Raw genomic sequence first — 13,662 nt, 5'->3', positions numbered from 1 at the left:
TATGTATAACTGATTCACTTTGTTGTAAAGCAGAAACTAACACACCATTGTAAAACAGTTATACTCCAATAAAGATGTTAAAAAAAAAAAAAAGATTTAGTGAGCTGCAGAGTTTTCTGCAATTTTATTTCCCTCCCCCAAAGTTTTTTCAAGGTGCTTAAGAGAATCTTCCATTTCAGCCAAAAGATTTGTGATTCAAAGATTTACTAAGGTACTCTATGCATTCTATCTGTACAGAAACACCTATTAATTATTACAATTGGTTTATGCAGGATTAACATTTTTGGTGTTAAAATTGTTACACATCCTGCTTACTGCACATCAACTCTCCATAATGAATCTCAACTTCACAATGATTTACCAAACATTTTACTTAAATTACTAATTAAATAACTGAAAAATGTACTGAGCCAAACTAAACTTAAATGGGCTATAAAGGAAAATAACCTTCTAAACAGTCCATATACACATCTATTTCGAAACTACCTTTGCTAACTAGCCCCTTTCCCAAAGTTTTAGCCTGAAAAAACAGTAAAATCTACACAAAATTTTATTGCAAGCATACAAGGGTTACATTAGGTCAAATACAACAAATACTATGATGCAATTGTACATTTATTAAACTACAGTTCAAAGCACAAATTTACACATTCTAAATACACTAAACGTATCTAATGAAATCACACTGGTCTTCCACTGACATTTGATATATCTGGGTGAAAGACATTAACTTTACAAGACTTTTTAAACACGAATCCTTAGTATAAAAACTGTGTACTTGTATGTAAACGGTTTAATGGGGAACCCAATTAATGGGCTTCCATCTCCACTAAGTCATCCATTTTGTTGCATATTTTATTTTAAACGCTTAAGGGGTAGGGCAAACTGGTAAGTTTAAATGTGGATACATTATCTTAATCTCCCAATTACCCCCAGTGAATTATAGATGAGAGCTAATTTTGTCTGGTCCCAAATAGCTATTACTAGTAGTTTTTGTTTCCAAGAGAATTAACAGAATAAGATTGTTCAAATTTTTTCCACACTGGAATGTAGACCAGACAAGCTTAACCTGCAACTTCATATCTAAAAAAGCGTTGATGCCTGCTTAAGCTTCAGCGGAAAATTTGTCTTCTTGGCTCAACTGAATGCAAGAAGGCACAAAGAAGAAGTTCTTCATCATTGTGTCTGAAGTAATTCCAGCATCTTGCATCTCATACCTACATAAGAAAAAAGTAGAAAATAGGAATTTAAGGATAAAGACCACACAACCACATAACAAATAGACAATGAAATAGGACTGTAAAATAAGTGGTCTTCCAATTACTCTTTTTTTTTAAAATTTTCATTTATTTATTTGGTTGTGTTGGGTCTTCATTGCCGCACGCGGGCTTTCTCTAATTACATCGAGCGGGGGCTACTCTTCGTTGCAGTGCGCAGGCTTCTCATTGCAGTGGTTTCTCTTGTTGCAGAGCTCAGGCTTTAGGTGCGCGGGCTTCAGTAGTTGAGGCACATGGGCTCAGTAGTTGTGGCTCGCGGGCTCTAGAGCACAGGCTCAGTAGTTGTGGCGCACGGGCTTAGTTGCTCCGCGGCATGTGGGATCTTCCTGGACCAGGGCTCGAACCCGTGTCCCCTGCATTGGCAGGCGGATTCTTAACCACTGCGTCACCAGGCAAGTCCCCCAATTACTCTTAAAAGATCATTTTGCTATTACTTTTAAGTTGTGCGTTCATTACAGAATTAAAATTAGCAAACATTGTCACCTCAAATACCCAATCCGCTTTAAAACAAAAACACCATCTTACCAATCACTGTATGACATCATATAATAAATAGCTGGCCTCTGAAAATCATTAAAAGCAGATGGTTCATGGAAAGAATCTGCTCCCATGTTATCAAAGATAAGCCAATCTCCCACATTCAGCTCAGGAAGAAGACATTTTTCCACAATTTGATCAAGCTCATCACAGGATGGACCCCAAAGCCTGCTTGTAAACAGAGGCTCATCTTCCTTGTATTTCTTGTGAACCTCTGGAATGGTATTTAAGTCCTCAGACAGTTTACTTGCAAAAGAACCATAAACACCATCGTTCATATAATACATGAAGGTTGGTTCATCACTTCTGGTTTTTCCTACTCCAGAGGAAAACTTATTTTCAACAGCTTTCTTTGCAATTAGATTAACTGCAAGTGTAAATGCAGAAGACACATAGCAGCTTCCAGGTTCAGAAATTATCTTAATGCCAGATCCTTCAGGAAAGTAGACATCCAACAAAGGGCTGATAACATGATTAACCTCTTCCAATTGAAATTCGGCGCCTGTGAAGCCTCCACCAATGTCTAACATGTTCATTGTGAAGCCAAATTCTCCAGCCATGTCAAATACACATCGAGCATCAGATAAAGCATGTACATATACTTGAGATTCTTTGCAAGCACTTGAAACATGAAATTTAACCCCAATAATTTGGACATCAAGTTCCTTAGCACATTCCAAAAGATGCCTACAGTTCCCTCAGGGTAGTGCCAAACTTCATGTTACCCTCTTCACCTCCAATATTATCTTCTGTTGCAATATGTAGTAAGACCTTGGCATTTGGGTGATTACGTGCAATGTTCTTCAATTCGACTTCATTGTCACATGTCATGATATTCACTCCAACTTTTGCTGCATACTTTATTTGAGACACTTGCTTGCAAGGACTTATGTAAATGATGTTTTCTGGAGATACACCCAATTCTTGCACTAAAGCCATTTCAGTTTTACTGGAACAAGCAAATCCAGTTCCAAGAGCCGCCAAAATCTCGAGTACAGCTGGAGTGGAGTTGCACTTTACCGTGCAGAATGGCTTTATCTGAGCCACTATGTTCTGCCACTGACTGTGTTTCTTCACAATCTTTCCAAGATCTCCCACAAAAAGTGCATCTTTCCCTGTCAGGGTATGTTCATAAACATAGTTATCAATAACATTTCCAAGGTTTGTTCCTTCATCCAACAGGCCAACGGAGTAGTTTGCATCGTCAATAAATCCTTTCATCTCAGCCATATTCCACAAAGCGAAAGTCATAAACCAGGAAAAACAAGAGACGGGCCACCAAGCCTTACGTCTGGGTCCTTAGAATATGCAACAAAATGGACAAGTTAGGAGATGGAACCCCCCTATCATCAGCTAGGTTCCCAAGGTGGCTCAGCGTTGAAGTCGAACTGCTCTCTATACAGCACTTCTCCTAGGCCCTCTGGGTAGTTGTATACTTGGTCAGAAAGTTCTCCGTGAGATAACGGCCCAAAGAGTCGGGTAAAGCGTCTTCTCTTTTTAGGCAGAATTTTTAAAGAGGGATGTGGTTACCTTGAGCAGAAATACCCAAGGCGGCCTGGGCCATAGGCTGCGGGGACGACGCAGGGGGAAAAGCGCGGCACCGACACCAGCTGTGCAGCAGTGGCGGCGGCGGCCGAAGGAGAGAAATAGAACAACAGCGCGGGCAGAAGAAGAAAGACGAGGGCTGGGTGCGGAGAGGATTCAGCCTCGTCACACCGCAGAGCAGAGAGCGAGAAAGGATGAGAAGAGGCAGAGAAGGCGAAGAAACGAAACACTGCAACCGAGTGAAGAGCCAGAGAGAGTGTGAGAATAGGTATTACTATAATTTAAAATTTTAACAAATAATCTTGTGTGAAATAGCTAATATATTTAAATCAATCTTTCTCAGGAAATACACTCTATTATCTATTAAATGAAAGTTTTACCAATGGCAAAACTGGTCCACAAAGTTTTACCACTGGATAATACTGATTAGAAATTCAAGTCCCTGGACTTCTGCTCAACTCTGAACTGTTTCATCCAAGAGGAACAATCAGTCCTGCTTTATATTATCATAAATTATCATCTTTTTCAGATCACTTCCTAGTTTTCTCAGGAGTAATCGCCAGTTGGGATTATATTCATTTACAAAAGGATTATGAAATTTCAATAGTTTAAAATTTAACAGGCCAACCTGGCAGAACTGTCAGAGATGAACGATGCTTTAAGGGCATAAAATTTTAAAAGATACATAGTGAAGATGCTGCTCCAAAGATCTGTTTACTGAAGTGTGTGGTAAGATGGTGGTGGTTTCTTTTGGACAATTTTGACACCATTTCTAATGAGAGAAGAGACCAATATTCTATTTTGTTTAACCGTGGAAACAAGTGGGACCAGAAGCTTCTTCCTCCTCCCTCCTAGGAATAGACTTCAGGTTCACAGCAAAATTCCCCTCTCTTTCATTCTGTGAGATTTCACAACAGAGGCCCACTGGCTATGCTAAGGCAAGCTAGTTATTTTGCAAACCAACCATCAGAAGAAAAATGCCCACAGATGACATAGCACTTCTCGGTGTGAAGACTGTAGAAATGGTGGCATTATTTCAGTGCCCTCTTGACTGTTTTACGCCAGTATGTTTCCTGTGTCTGAATCTTCTATGCAAAATCTGACCTTAAATTGGGCTACCTAATACCAGCTCAAAGCTTTGTGGTTTTTCTTGAATAATATAGGCCAATTTTTAAAGTTGGGGAAAAAAGACAAGAGGATTTATCTGTCTGAGGTTTATGGCAACTTTAGACATGTATCTCTTGAGGTCCTTCGGAGAGACAAACAGTCTGATACCAGGAGCCCCAATATTTAGCCTTCCTTAAACACCAGGTCAGATGTTTTGCTTCCCTGTTTCCCATTTCTGTCGTCAAGAGATGTTCCAGCTTTGCTCTGACACCCCATCTTCATTGTCTGTCCTCACCTCTGCCCCCGCCACCCAGGGAATCTGTTTACGAAACCATCTGGTTAGTCTCTGAAAGCCACAGAGCTGCAGTGCTGGCGGCCCTGACCCCAGCTACCAGAAGCTCACTCTGTGGACCAAAAAAAAAAAAAAAAAAAAAAGTCATGTTTTTGTTGTTGTTTTTAAGTTGATGAAACTAACAAGGTCCAGTAACTCCTTTGGAAAGCTGGGACTTGGTGATAAATGAAAATTGAAGACAAGTAAAGATTATTTTTTCAAACTTCTCCTCCATCCATTTTTTAAAACTACAAATTTAAAACTAGAAATCATCAGGAAAAGTGATTGAACTTAGGGGCAATGCCAGTGAGCCTGGAGTCTCTTAAGTGTGTTTTGAGAACCCATAGAGCCCACTGGATTCCTCCTCACACATAATTCCGCAGAATTTGAGAACCTACAGCTGTCCACAGATTTAGAGAAAATATCTCATAATATCTCAAAATATCGCATCCTGGCACAGCTTGCAAATAAAGCAGCATGTGTAGTACATGAACATGCTGTCCGTGTTTGCATTTCAGGACGGGGGACTGTAAAGCAATAGAGCAGGGAAGGCAGGACCTGAGTCAGCTCTTGTGGGGTTGCTGCTTTCAGCGCTCTCTTGATGAAACACAGACGCCCACACAAAGTCAGCACAGATTTGAGGAAGGTTTACCAAGTGTCTTGGGGAAACTTCTGTGGCCTGCGAATGGTTGTCTGAAAATGTGTGCCTGAGGTTTTGCATAGCATGCCAGGAGTGCTGCCCCGGCACCGCTTAGGGAGTGCACAGCATCCCTTAGGCTCCGCTGCCTGGGGATTTCCAGGGCTGAGTGATGGAGAAATGACGCTCCCGACGCTCTCCCCAAGCGGTCAGGGTTCTCTTTCTGTCACGTAAACAGAGCCGCGTAGCAGCATCTCTGCAGACACCCGTCCTTGGCTTCAGCAGTAATTTCAATCTCCCTAGGGTAAGTCATAATAGGAGGGAGAGAGGACCAGAGAAAGCAGCTCTTAACTGGACGTTGTACCATTTAGCTGACTCTGAACCTCAACTGCCTCGTCTTTAAAATGGGAATCATAATTCTTATGTAGCTGGTTTTGAGAAACAAAAGTATATAAAAGGACTTGGAAAATATAAAAAGCACAAAGTAATGAAAGATATCATTGCGAGGCTCAGCTCTGATACCAACTAGTTGTGTGATCTTAGTGATTATGAATAAAACCGCTAAAGGCCCTTCTGAAAATGCTGTGAGCCTGTGAAAGATCAAAGAAGAATTTTAAAGAGCCAGGTACTTTCTGTCCGGCTAATATGATGCTCAACGCAAATGTGTTTTCTCGGCCTGATCACGTGGAGTCAGTTCTTCTAGTTCTAGTTTAAGTGGTGAAACCCATCCTCCTCTACGCTTCTTCCCCTCTGGTAGTCTTGGGTCTACTTTAGAATTTTTCCCTCAAAGCGCCCTGGCTTTGGAGAGGAAATTGAACCCTTCCACAGAGGGTCAGGCAGCTCCGTTCGTCTCTCTCTTGAGTTTTAATTCTATGAACAAACGAGTACTTAGTGGCCTGCAAGGTGAACTAATTTGGGAGCTTAACCAACGCTGCACCTATGACTGAGGGCAGCCCGAATCTGCTTCCTAATTGGCAGAGATGGGCACACCCAACCTCCCTCTGAGAGCATTTCCGTTAGAGGTGACTGTCCTAATTAAAACCGTGACCCAGAAATAGTCCCCTCTGCTCCAGAGAGCTGATATAACTGTCTCTGCAGGAAAGAGTTTCCAGTTTGAGTTTTAAGTACATTAAAGTGAACTAGACTCAGATTTCTATCAAGTCAACCTCAAAAGCAGTGAAGGAGGTGATGTGCTCAGCTGGGGAAGAGGAATTGGGACAAATGCCTTGAAGCTCCCAAGCTGCCAAGAGTTGACCTGCCCTGACCCAAACCATCGCGCTCAGCCAGGCTGATGCCGGGCCCCTGTACGCGCCGTGGCCATGCCCATCTGTGTGCCTTTGCTCTTGCTCTGACTTCTCTTCCAGAATTGCCTTCTGCCCTCTTTTCAGTGCTTCAATTTGTCATGCAACAAACACTTCCTGAACACATTTTGTGGTTCAGCACTGGGCTAGACAAGGTGATGTGGAAACAGGGATTGGCTTGGCTGGGTCTGCAGGCCTAATAGGTCCAGGAAAGGATCTGAAGGGACAGTGCAAAGGAAGAGAAGCCATGTTTATTGAGCACCTACTATGTAAAAGTCCATATGTCTTCATATAGTCTATATTATCGCTCTCTGTAGGTTTTACTATTCCTGTTTTGTGGGTGGTAAAACAGAGTTTCAAAGAAATTAAGTCGCTTGCTTTAGGTCCCAACAGCTAGTGAGCGGCAGATCCAGGACTTTTAGGCATGTCTGCCCAACTCCAAAGCCTTCCACTTTCTCTACACGAAGCTTTCTCTACGGGAAGGATCTGAGACTCAAAAAGGCAGATTACAGAAATCTGTATATTCACTTCCTAGAAAGCTAAAGAAGTTGGATTTATCCTTCCTCTTTGCTCAGCTGCTCAAACTCTACCTTTCCCACTAGACTTTGCATGCATGTTCCAAGCCTTTTGATATTCCCAGTTACTGTTGACAGGGTCCTATTGCCCCTGTAACATAATTTATTTGGCCCATGTGAATCTATCATAAATCCCCAGTAAAGATGCAAGTTCTTAAGGAAGAGGAACTGATCTTACCCTTCTTCCTTACCCCTGAATGAGCAGTTGTGGAATTAATTATCTCTTTTCAGAGAAGATGTAGAGATCAGCAGTGGCTGCCCCTCCCCCGTATGGTCTGCCTGCACTGATGGTAGAATGAGTGTGGACTCCTCAATTCCCCAAGACCCATCCACAGACATTTGCCTTCCCTGAAGTTTCTCTCTACAAGGAAGTCACAGGGAAACATGACCAGTTCTGCTGAGAGCAAACAACTCAGTGGGTGTGGGGGCCACAGTTGGCCTTGCTTACTCATACACTGGCCTGAGAGTTGATTATGGAGTTTTTACTGATGGCTCTAAAGAGCTGCACCTCCCTCCCTAAGTGCGAAGGAGAAGTTCCCAGCCTGGAAGGAGACACGGCCCCAGGCAGCTCCAGCTTCCACGTGGAAAGGCCTGCAGATGGTGCCAATTCACAGCCTAGGAATTTACTTGGGTATCTCTGAATTTAGGGCCTTGATAGATGTGTCAAAGGGAGGAGGTTTCCCACTGGTGTGGATTTGATGGCCCTGATCATTTCCAGACCATTTAACACTTCCACTCTTATAATGGTTGATTTTCCAGGTCACAAATTTCATGGGCATACTTGCTACTTACAGGATAACTATTGATCATTTAATTGCAAGGTAAGTACCATGGAAAGGATGAGAAAATCACATGGTAAACAATTATAGCCTATGTGCTTGGTTATTTTTGAGTCTGCCCGGCTACCAGTCATTTATTTTCAAAGTAAAATTTAGTCCCAGAAAAACTCCCATTGGTGTACATAGGAATGATCAAAAAGCATCTTCCTTTTCATTCATAATTATATCAGCAGTATATTAAGTATGTTCTTATTTACTCTCCCTGAAATCGAACGTGGCCATTTTCTTTCCATGGTACATTCCCCAATGTAACAAAGTAGAAGAAGGCCAGAACTGGGGGATACAAACCTGGTAAAGAATCCCAATCCCAGCAATTACCAGGGTACCAATTACCAGATAACACCTTAGGCAGGATAATTAAACTCTCTAAGCCTTTGTTTTTCATTGGTCAGATGGAGTGAAAATTCCTACTTCATGGGAATATTGTTAGCAACAAGTAAGATAATTGATGTAATGTGCCTGGTGCATAGCCCTAATGACTGTAAGTACCCATATGGCGATTACTCTGTGTCAGCCACTGTCTTAAACACTCCATATTACGCATTGACTTGATCTTCACAACCACCACCATCAAGGAGCAACTGTTCTCAGCCCCATTTTATGGATCGGAAACTGAGTCACAAGTAGCTTGCTCAAGCTCATCAGCTATCAAGTGGTAGAGCTAGGATTCAAACCCAGGAAGACAGGAGGCAAAGTCTGTGCTCTTAACCTCTGTACTAGACTGGGCCAGAGGCAGTGAGCACAAGTTATTTAAACTCAGAAGGTACTGTGTGATGATGTGGATTCACTAAATGAATGAGAGGATCAGATGTTAGGTTAGAGGTTGTAGTAGGCGGCCTTTAAGATGCATCTCAAGGAGTCATGCCTCCTGGTATTCAGGCCTGTACGTAATCCCCTCCCCTTGAATGTGAGCTGGACCTAGTGACTCGAGTCTGAAAATTAAAATATGGCCAAAGTGATGGAGTGTCACTACCAAGACTAGGTTGCAATAAGACTGTAGTTTCCATTTTGGAGCCCTTTTTACTCTACTCCCTCTGAGGGAAGCCAGCTGCCATACTGTGAGCTGCCCCAAGGTCAGGTCCATGTGGCAAGGAACGCATGTTTCTTGGTGAACAGCCAGCCATGGTTTATCAACAGCCATGCCAGTGAGTTTGGAGGCAGATCCTCCACAAGTCGAGCCTTGAGAGAACTGTAACCAGCATTGTCAACATCACCAACTTCAGCCCACAGTTTCTGAACCCAATAAGCTAAGCAAATACATGGTTCTTTCCAGCACTGTCAGATCCTTCACGAACAAACTTACCAAAGACAAACTTACAGCCAAACAAAAAGAGATAAGGAAGAAGACAGGTTTGTCTATTTGTTGGTTTGTATTTTCTTAATAAGGACCATTCATGTCCCTGGCAGAGCGGGGGAGTGGGTGGAACTATGCCTGCATCGGAAAGAATAAGACCCGGGTCCCAGTCCTGTCCCAGTCTCTCCCCTCTTCCTATCTCTGCGCTGAACAGCCACAGAGCTTTGGGAAAGTCTGTGAACCCTCTGGGTCTCAGTTGTCCCATCTGTAAAAAGGGGTGATACTTAGCCTGCCTGAGCAATGAAGTAGACTGAGCCAGATTACCCTTCAAGGATCCTTCTAGTTCTGAAATATATGATACTCTGTTGGCTTTATTCAGACTGAGTTTTAACAGCTCTGTTACTGTGGTTCTAAAACTTCCTAGTCTCGGGACCTCTTTACTCTTTAAAATTTTTTGAGGATCTGAAAGTTCCTTTTGTTTATATATATATATATAGAGAGAGAGAGAGAGAGAGGGAGAGACACACACACACACACGCATATATATATATTTATGTATCAGTCTTTATTGTATTAGAAATTGAAACAAGAAAATTTCTAAAAATTATTAGTTCATTTAAAAATAATAAGCCTATTACATGTTAACATAAAACTATAATTTTATGGAAAGTAGCTACATGCTACATTTTCTTAAGATAAATGAGAAGAGGGGACATTGTTTTACATTTTTGCAATTCTCCTTATGTCTGGCCTAATAGGAGACAGTTTCTCATATCTGCTTTTGCATTCATTCTGTTGCAACATCACATGTCAGGCAGCTTCTGGAAACTCCTCAGTACTGGTGGTGAGAGAATGAAAGTGAAAAGAGCAAACATCTTAGTGTTATTATGAAAACTGTTTTGACTTTACAAAACCCCTGAAAAGGTTTCTGTAACCCCCAGGGGTCCCTGGACCACACTTTGAAAACTGCTGTTCTGTTAGTACTGGTTGGAAATGCCAAGATTTCTTCTCAACATTTTGACTACCTACCCACCATCCAAAAAACAAAATAACAAACAAAAAACACACGTATATACAACACGCAGACACACACAAACACACACATACAAGGGTAATTTCCACACTATTTTTCTAAAGCCTCTCTCTGAGAAACTGCAAGTCAAAATAATTCACCCCAAGGGACTTCCCTAGCTGTCCAGTGGTTAAGACTCTACCCTTCCACTGCAGGGGGTACAGCTTCGATACCCGGTCAGGGAACTAAGATCCCACAGGCCTCGCAAAGTGACCAAAAAAAAAAAAAAAAAAAAAATTCGCACGAAGCAGATCCTCTGCAGAGACTCTGCTCCTCAAGGCAGGTGTCAGCTCATCCTCCAAATGGTGGCTTTCTGCTTATCTACAGAACCCAGTGAAAGTAACAAATGGCTTCTTGAGGGTCTCCATCTAGCTTCTCCAACCAGATAAATAGCTGAGGAATTTCAGATGCTGCTTGCCTTTGAAGCTTTGGCTTCAAAAACAAACGCCTAGAGGAAATCAGCAATGAGCAGGCCTGCTTCAAAAGCTAGCAACACACACACCCCCATCCAACAAAACAACAGGGACCCTCTAAAGCCTCTACAGTCAGCCAACCAGGAAGCAACCCAAAGTGCGGGTGGGGGAAACATCAGACCAGTTGGGGGCTTTCTGAGAAGACCTTTAATAAAGAGCTAAGTGGAAGAGGAAATCCCTAGGTCTGGTCATACTAACTGGGTGGGATATGAAGTAGGAAGGCTGCTCAACAAGGAGTTTTAGTTCTGGTTCCACCATCCTGGTGTTGGTAGCAAATGACTTTTTCTGAAAAGGACAAAGGGTGTAAGAAAAGTGCTAAAGTTCCTTCCAGCTCTTTCATGCTGCATTTCTCACCAATAATGCACATAGGTCTATGGATATATTTCTGAAACAAAGAGAGGACACGGCCCCAATCCCATTTATGCCTGAAGTATATAACTCTTTCATTTATTCAACAGCTGTCAAGACCCCAGTTTGTTGCAGGCACGGTTGTAGCACTGAAACAATGCTATTACTGAAGTGATATTCAGTGTTCCATCACTGAAGCAGTGACCACAACAATGAAAAATGCTTGCCTTTATATTCTAGTGGGAGAGATAGACAAACAAAATATATCAGACGTCAGTGGTGATAGCGTCATAGAGAAACTTAAAGCAGGGAAGGGGAATACGGGCTATAGGGCTGAGGGTTGTTTGCAATTTTAAAAAGACTGGTCATTGTAAGCAAACCATATCTATGAGCCTTGGAATTTGAAATATTATATAACTTTGCATGAATTTGGCCATCATAAAGTCAATCAGCATTCATCCATTCAGTGAGTCGGTTAATCAGTCAGTCAGTCAGCAAACATTTACTTGGAACATTGAAGACGTTGCAACTTTGGAAGCTTGGGGAGGTAGCCCCCTTGGGTGCAGATCAGTTATTGTTGTTCCAGGACCCCTCACGGATGCCAAAATCTGAGGAGGCTTGAGTCCCTTATATACAATAACATGGTACACTCAGCTCTCCACATCCATGGGTTCCGCATCTGCGGAATCAACCAGCAGCAGATACAGAGGGCCGACACTACTTACTTGAAGGGTTGTTGTAGGATGTAGCTTTAGTCACACTTGACTCTAGACATAAAACCACTCCCAGATGGTAGCCATCAAAGCAGAAATCAGAAGAGAAGTCCAGGAGGCAATTGTCTTTGGGCACATGAGACACTCCCTCATGGAACCCTCCCCCCAAAATAAATGGGGTGCAGTGAGATTTGAGACTTATTTGGATCCCATTTGGCTGATTGAGTCTTGGGAAAATCAGGTTACACTTCTCCTTTTCAGTATATTCTGCCGGGCTCCCAAAGCAGCAGGGAAAACCACTCCCACTGATGATTATAATTGACCAACAGAGCTGGCTGCAAAAGGGGCCGTTCCAAGCAGATCAGCTGATTTTATTAGAGAAGGAACTGGTTTTCCATGAAATAAAGGACTGTTACGCCTCTGCCTAACTAGAATCTAGGCTTTGCCATCCTCACTGTCCGAGGGCTGGCCAAACCCACTTGGGATATGAGCAATCCCACTCCTGCCCCAAAAATGTTGCTATCAAATGACTATAGCCCGTTCTTCATTTGAATAAGAATCCTGCTCCATCTGTTAGAAGGAGCAATATCTGTTCATGCTAATCTGATTGCTCCTACAACTTGTATTAAAAAACATGGAGGTTACCAGAGGCTTTACTCTGACCTTTGATTTTCCAATATCGCATCTGGGGTAAGCTCTTCCCTTTAATCTCTACGGACAATAGGCAAAATATCACCGAGGGCTCTGCCGACAGAGGCAGAGATCATAGAGCATGTGTCCATGACCCCAGGTTAGGTGATTAGAGTAACGTTTTTTAGGCTCTTCTAATAAAGAATATGCTGAACAGGCTCCAATGCACGCGTGCAAAAGTCTAATTGCTGTTAACATGTCACTCCCATCACGGAGGAGCAACAATGTCCTGACGGCTTGTCAAATCCCGAATTGATTTTGAAATTGCTTTAATGAGGCAATGAATGAGTTTGCAGGGGCCCTGGCCATCTGAGAGGCCTCCGCGGCATCAGCCCAGATCACCTGCATTTGCTTCGTTGGCCGCTTATAAATGAGGACAGGGCACACAGAGGATTGCTGTTTGGCGGCTGAGTATTTGCACAAGCTCTGAGCTGGGATTTCAGTGCCTGTCCCCACCTCTGAAGTCCCTTCTTGCGTTTTGGATTTGTTTTGAGGTGTGCGTGTTTGTGTACATTTCCCTTCCAGCTTCATCCCCCCCTCCCCCAATAAATACCTCCAACGGAAAGGGCTGGGCTGGTTTTTCTCAGAAGCACAAGGAAGGGTTACAAGTTCCTTCTTGCTCCTCATCCAATACGTATGAGAGTCACTCTGAGAGTAACGCACCTCCTTGTTTTGAGCTTGGTCCTGTCAATCAAGACTGACAGTGGATAAAGATGGATAAAGATGCATAGGATCAAGCTTTCTACCTGCATCACTGCCCAAGGCAGAGGAGTTGAACAACTGTCCCTCCGCCTCCAAAATTACTGCACCCACCTTCTGTTTCCGCTGAAGGATGAGAAAAGTTGGTAACAGTTTTCCAGACTGTCAAAGGCTGGACCTCACGGCTCTTCTCAGTATCCAGCCAACTAAAACCTAGTGGGGCA

The 13,662-nt window shown here is 42.8% G+C and overlaps 1 protein-coding gene across 1 annotated transcript; it reads right to left on the bottom strand.

The window, feature by feature from the left end:
* Positions 1-122: 122 nt before the first annotated feature.
* Positions 123-3,450, bottom strand: LOC102989827 (antizyme inhibitor 1-like). Its single transcript, XM_024122404.3, is given in 3 exon segments — positions 123-1,217; positions 1,803-2,509; positions 2,511-3,450. Coding segments are annotated over 3 exon segments (1,374 nt in total). The 5' UTR covers positions 3,066-3,450; the 3' UTR covers positions 123-1,105.
* Positions 3,451-13,662: the final 10,212 nt, after the last annotated feature.

This window comes from Physeter macrocephalus, chromosome 2, assembly GCF_002837175.3.
Source record: "Physeter macrocephalus isolate SW-GA chromosome 2, ASM283717v5, whole genome shotgun sequence".
In the NCBI taxonomy this organism is placed as follows: domain Eukaryota; kingdom Metazoa; phylum Chordata; class Mammalia; order Artiodactyla; family Physeteridae; genus Physeter; species Physeter macrocephalus.
The sequence above is the reverse complement of the archived record's forward strand: the minus strand, read 5'-3'. Positions and strand labels throughout refer to the sequence as shown.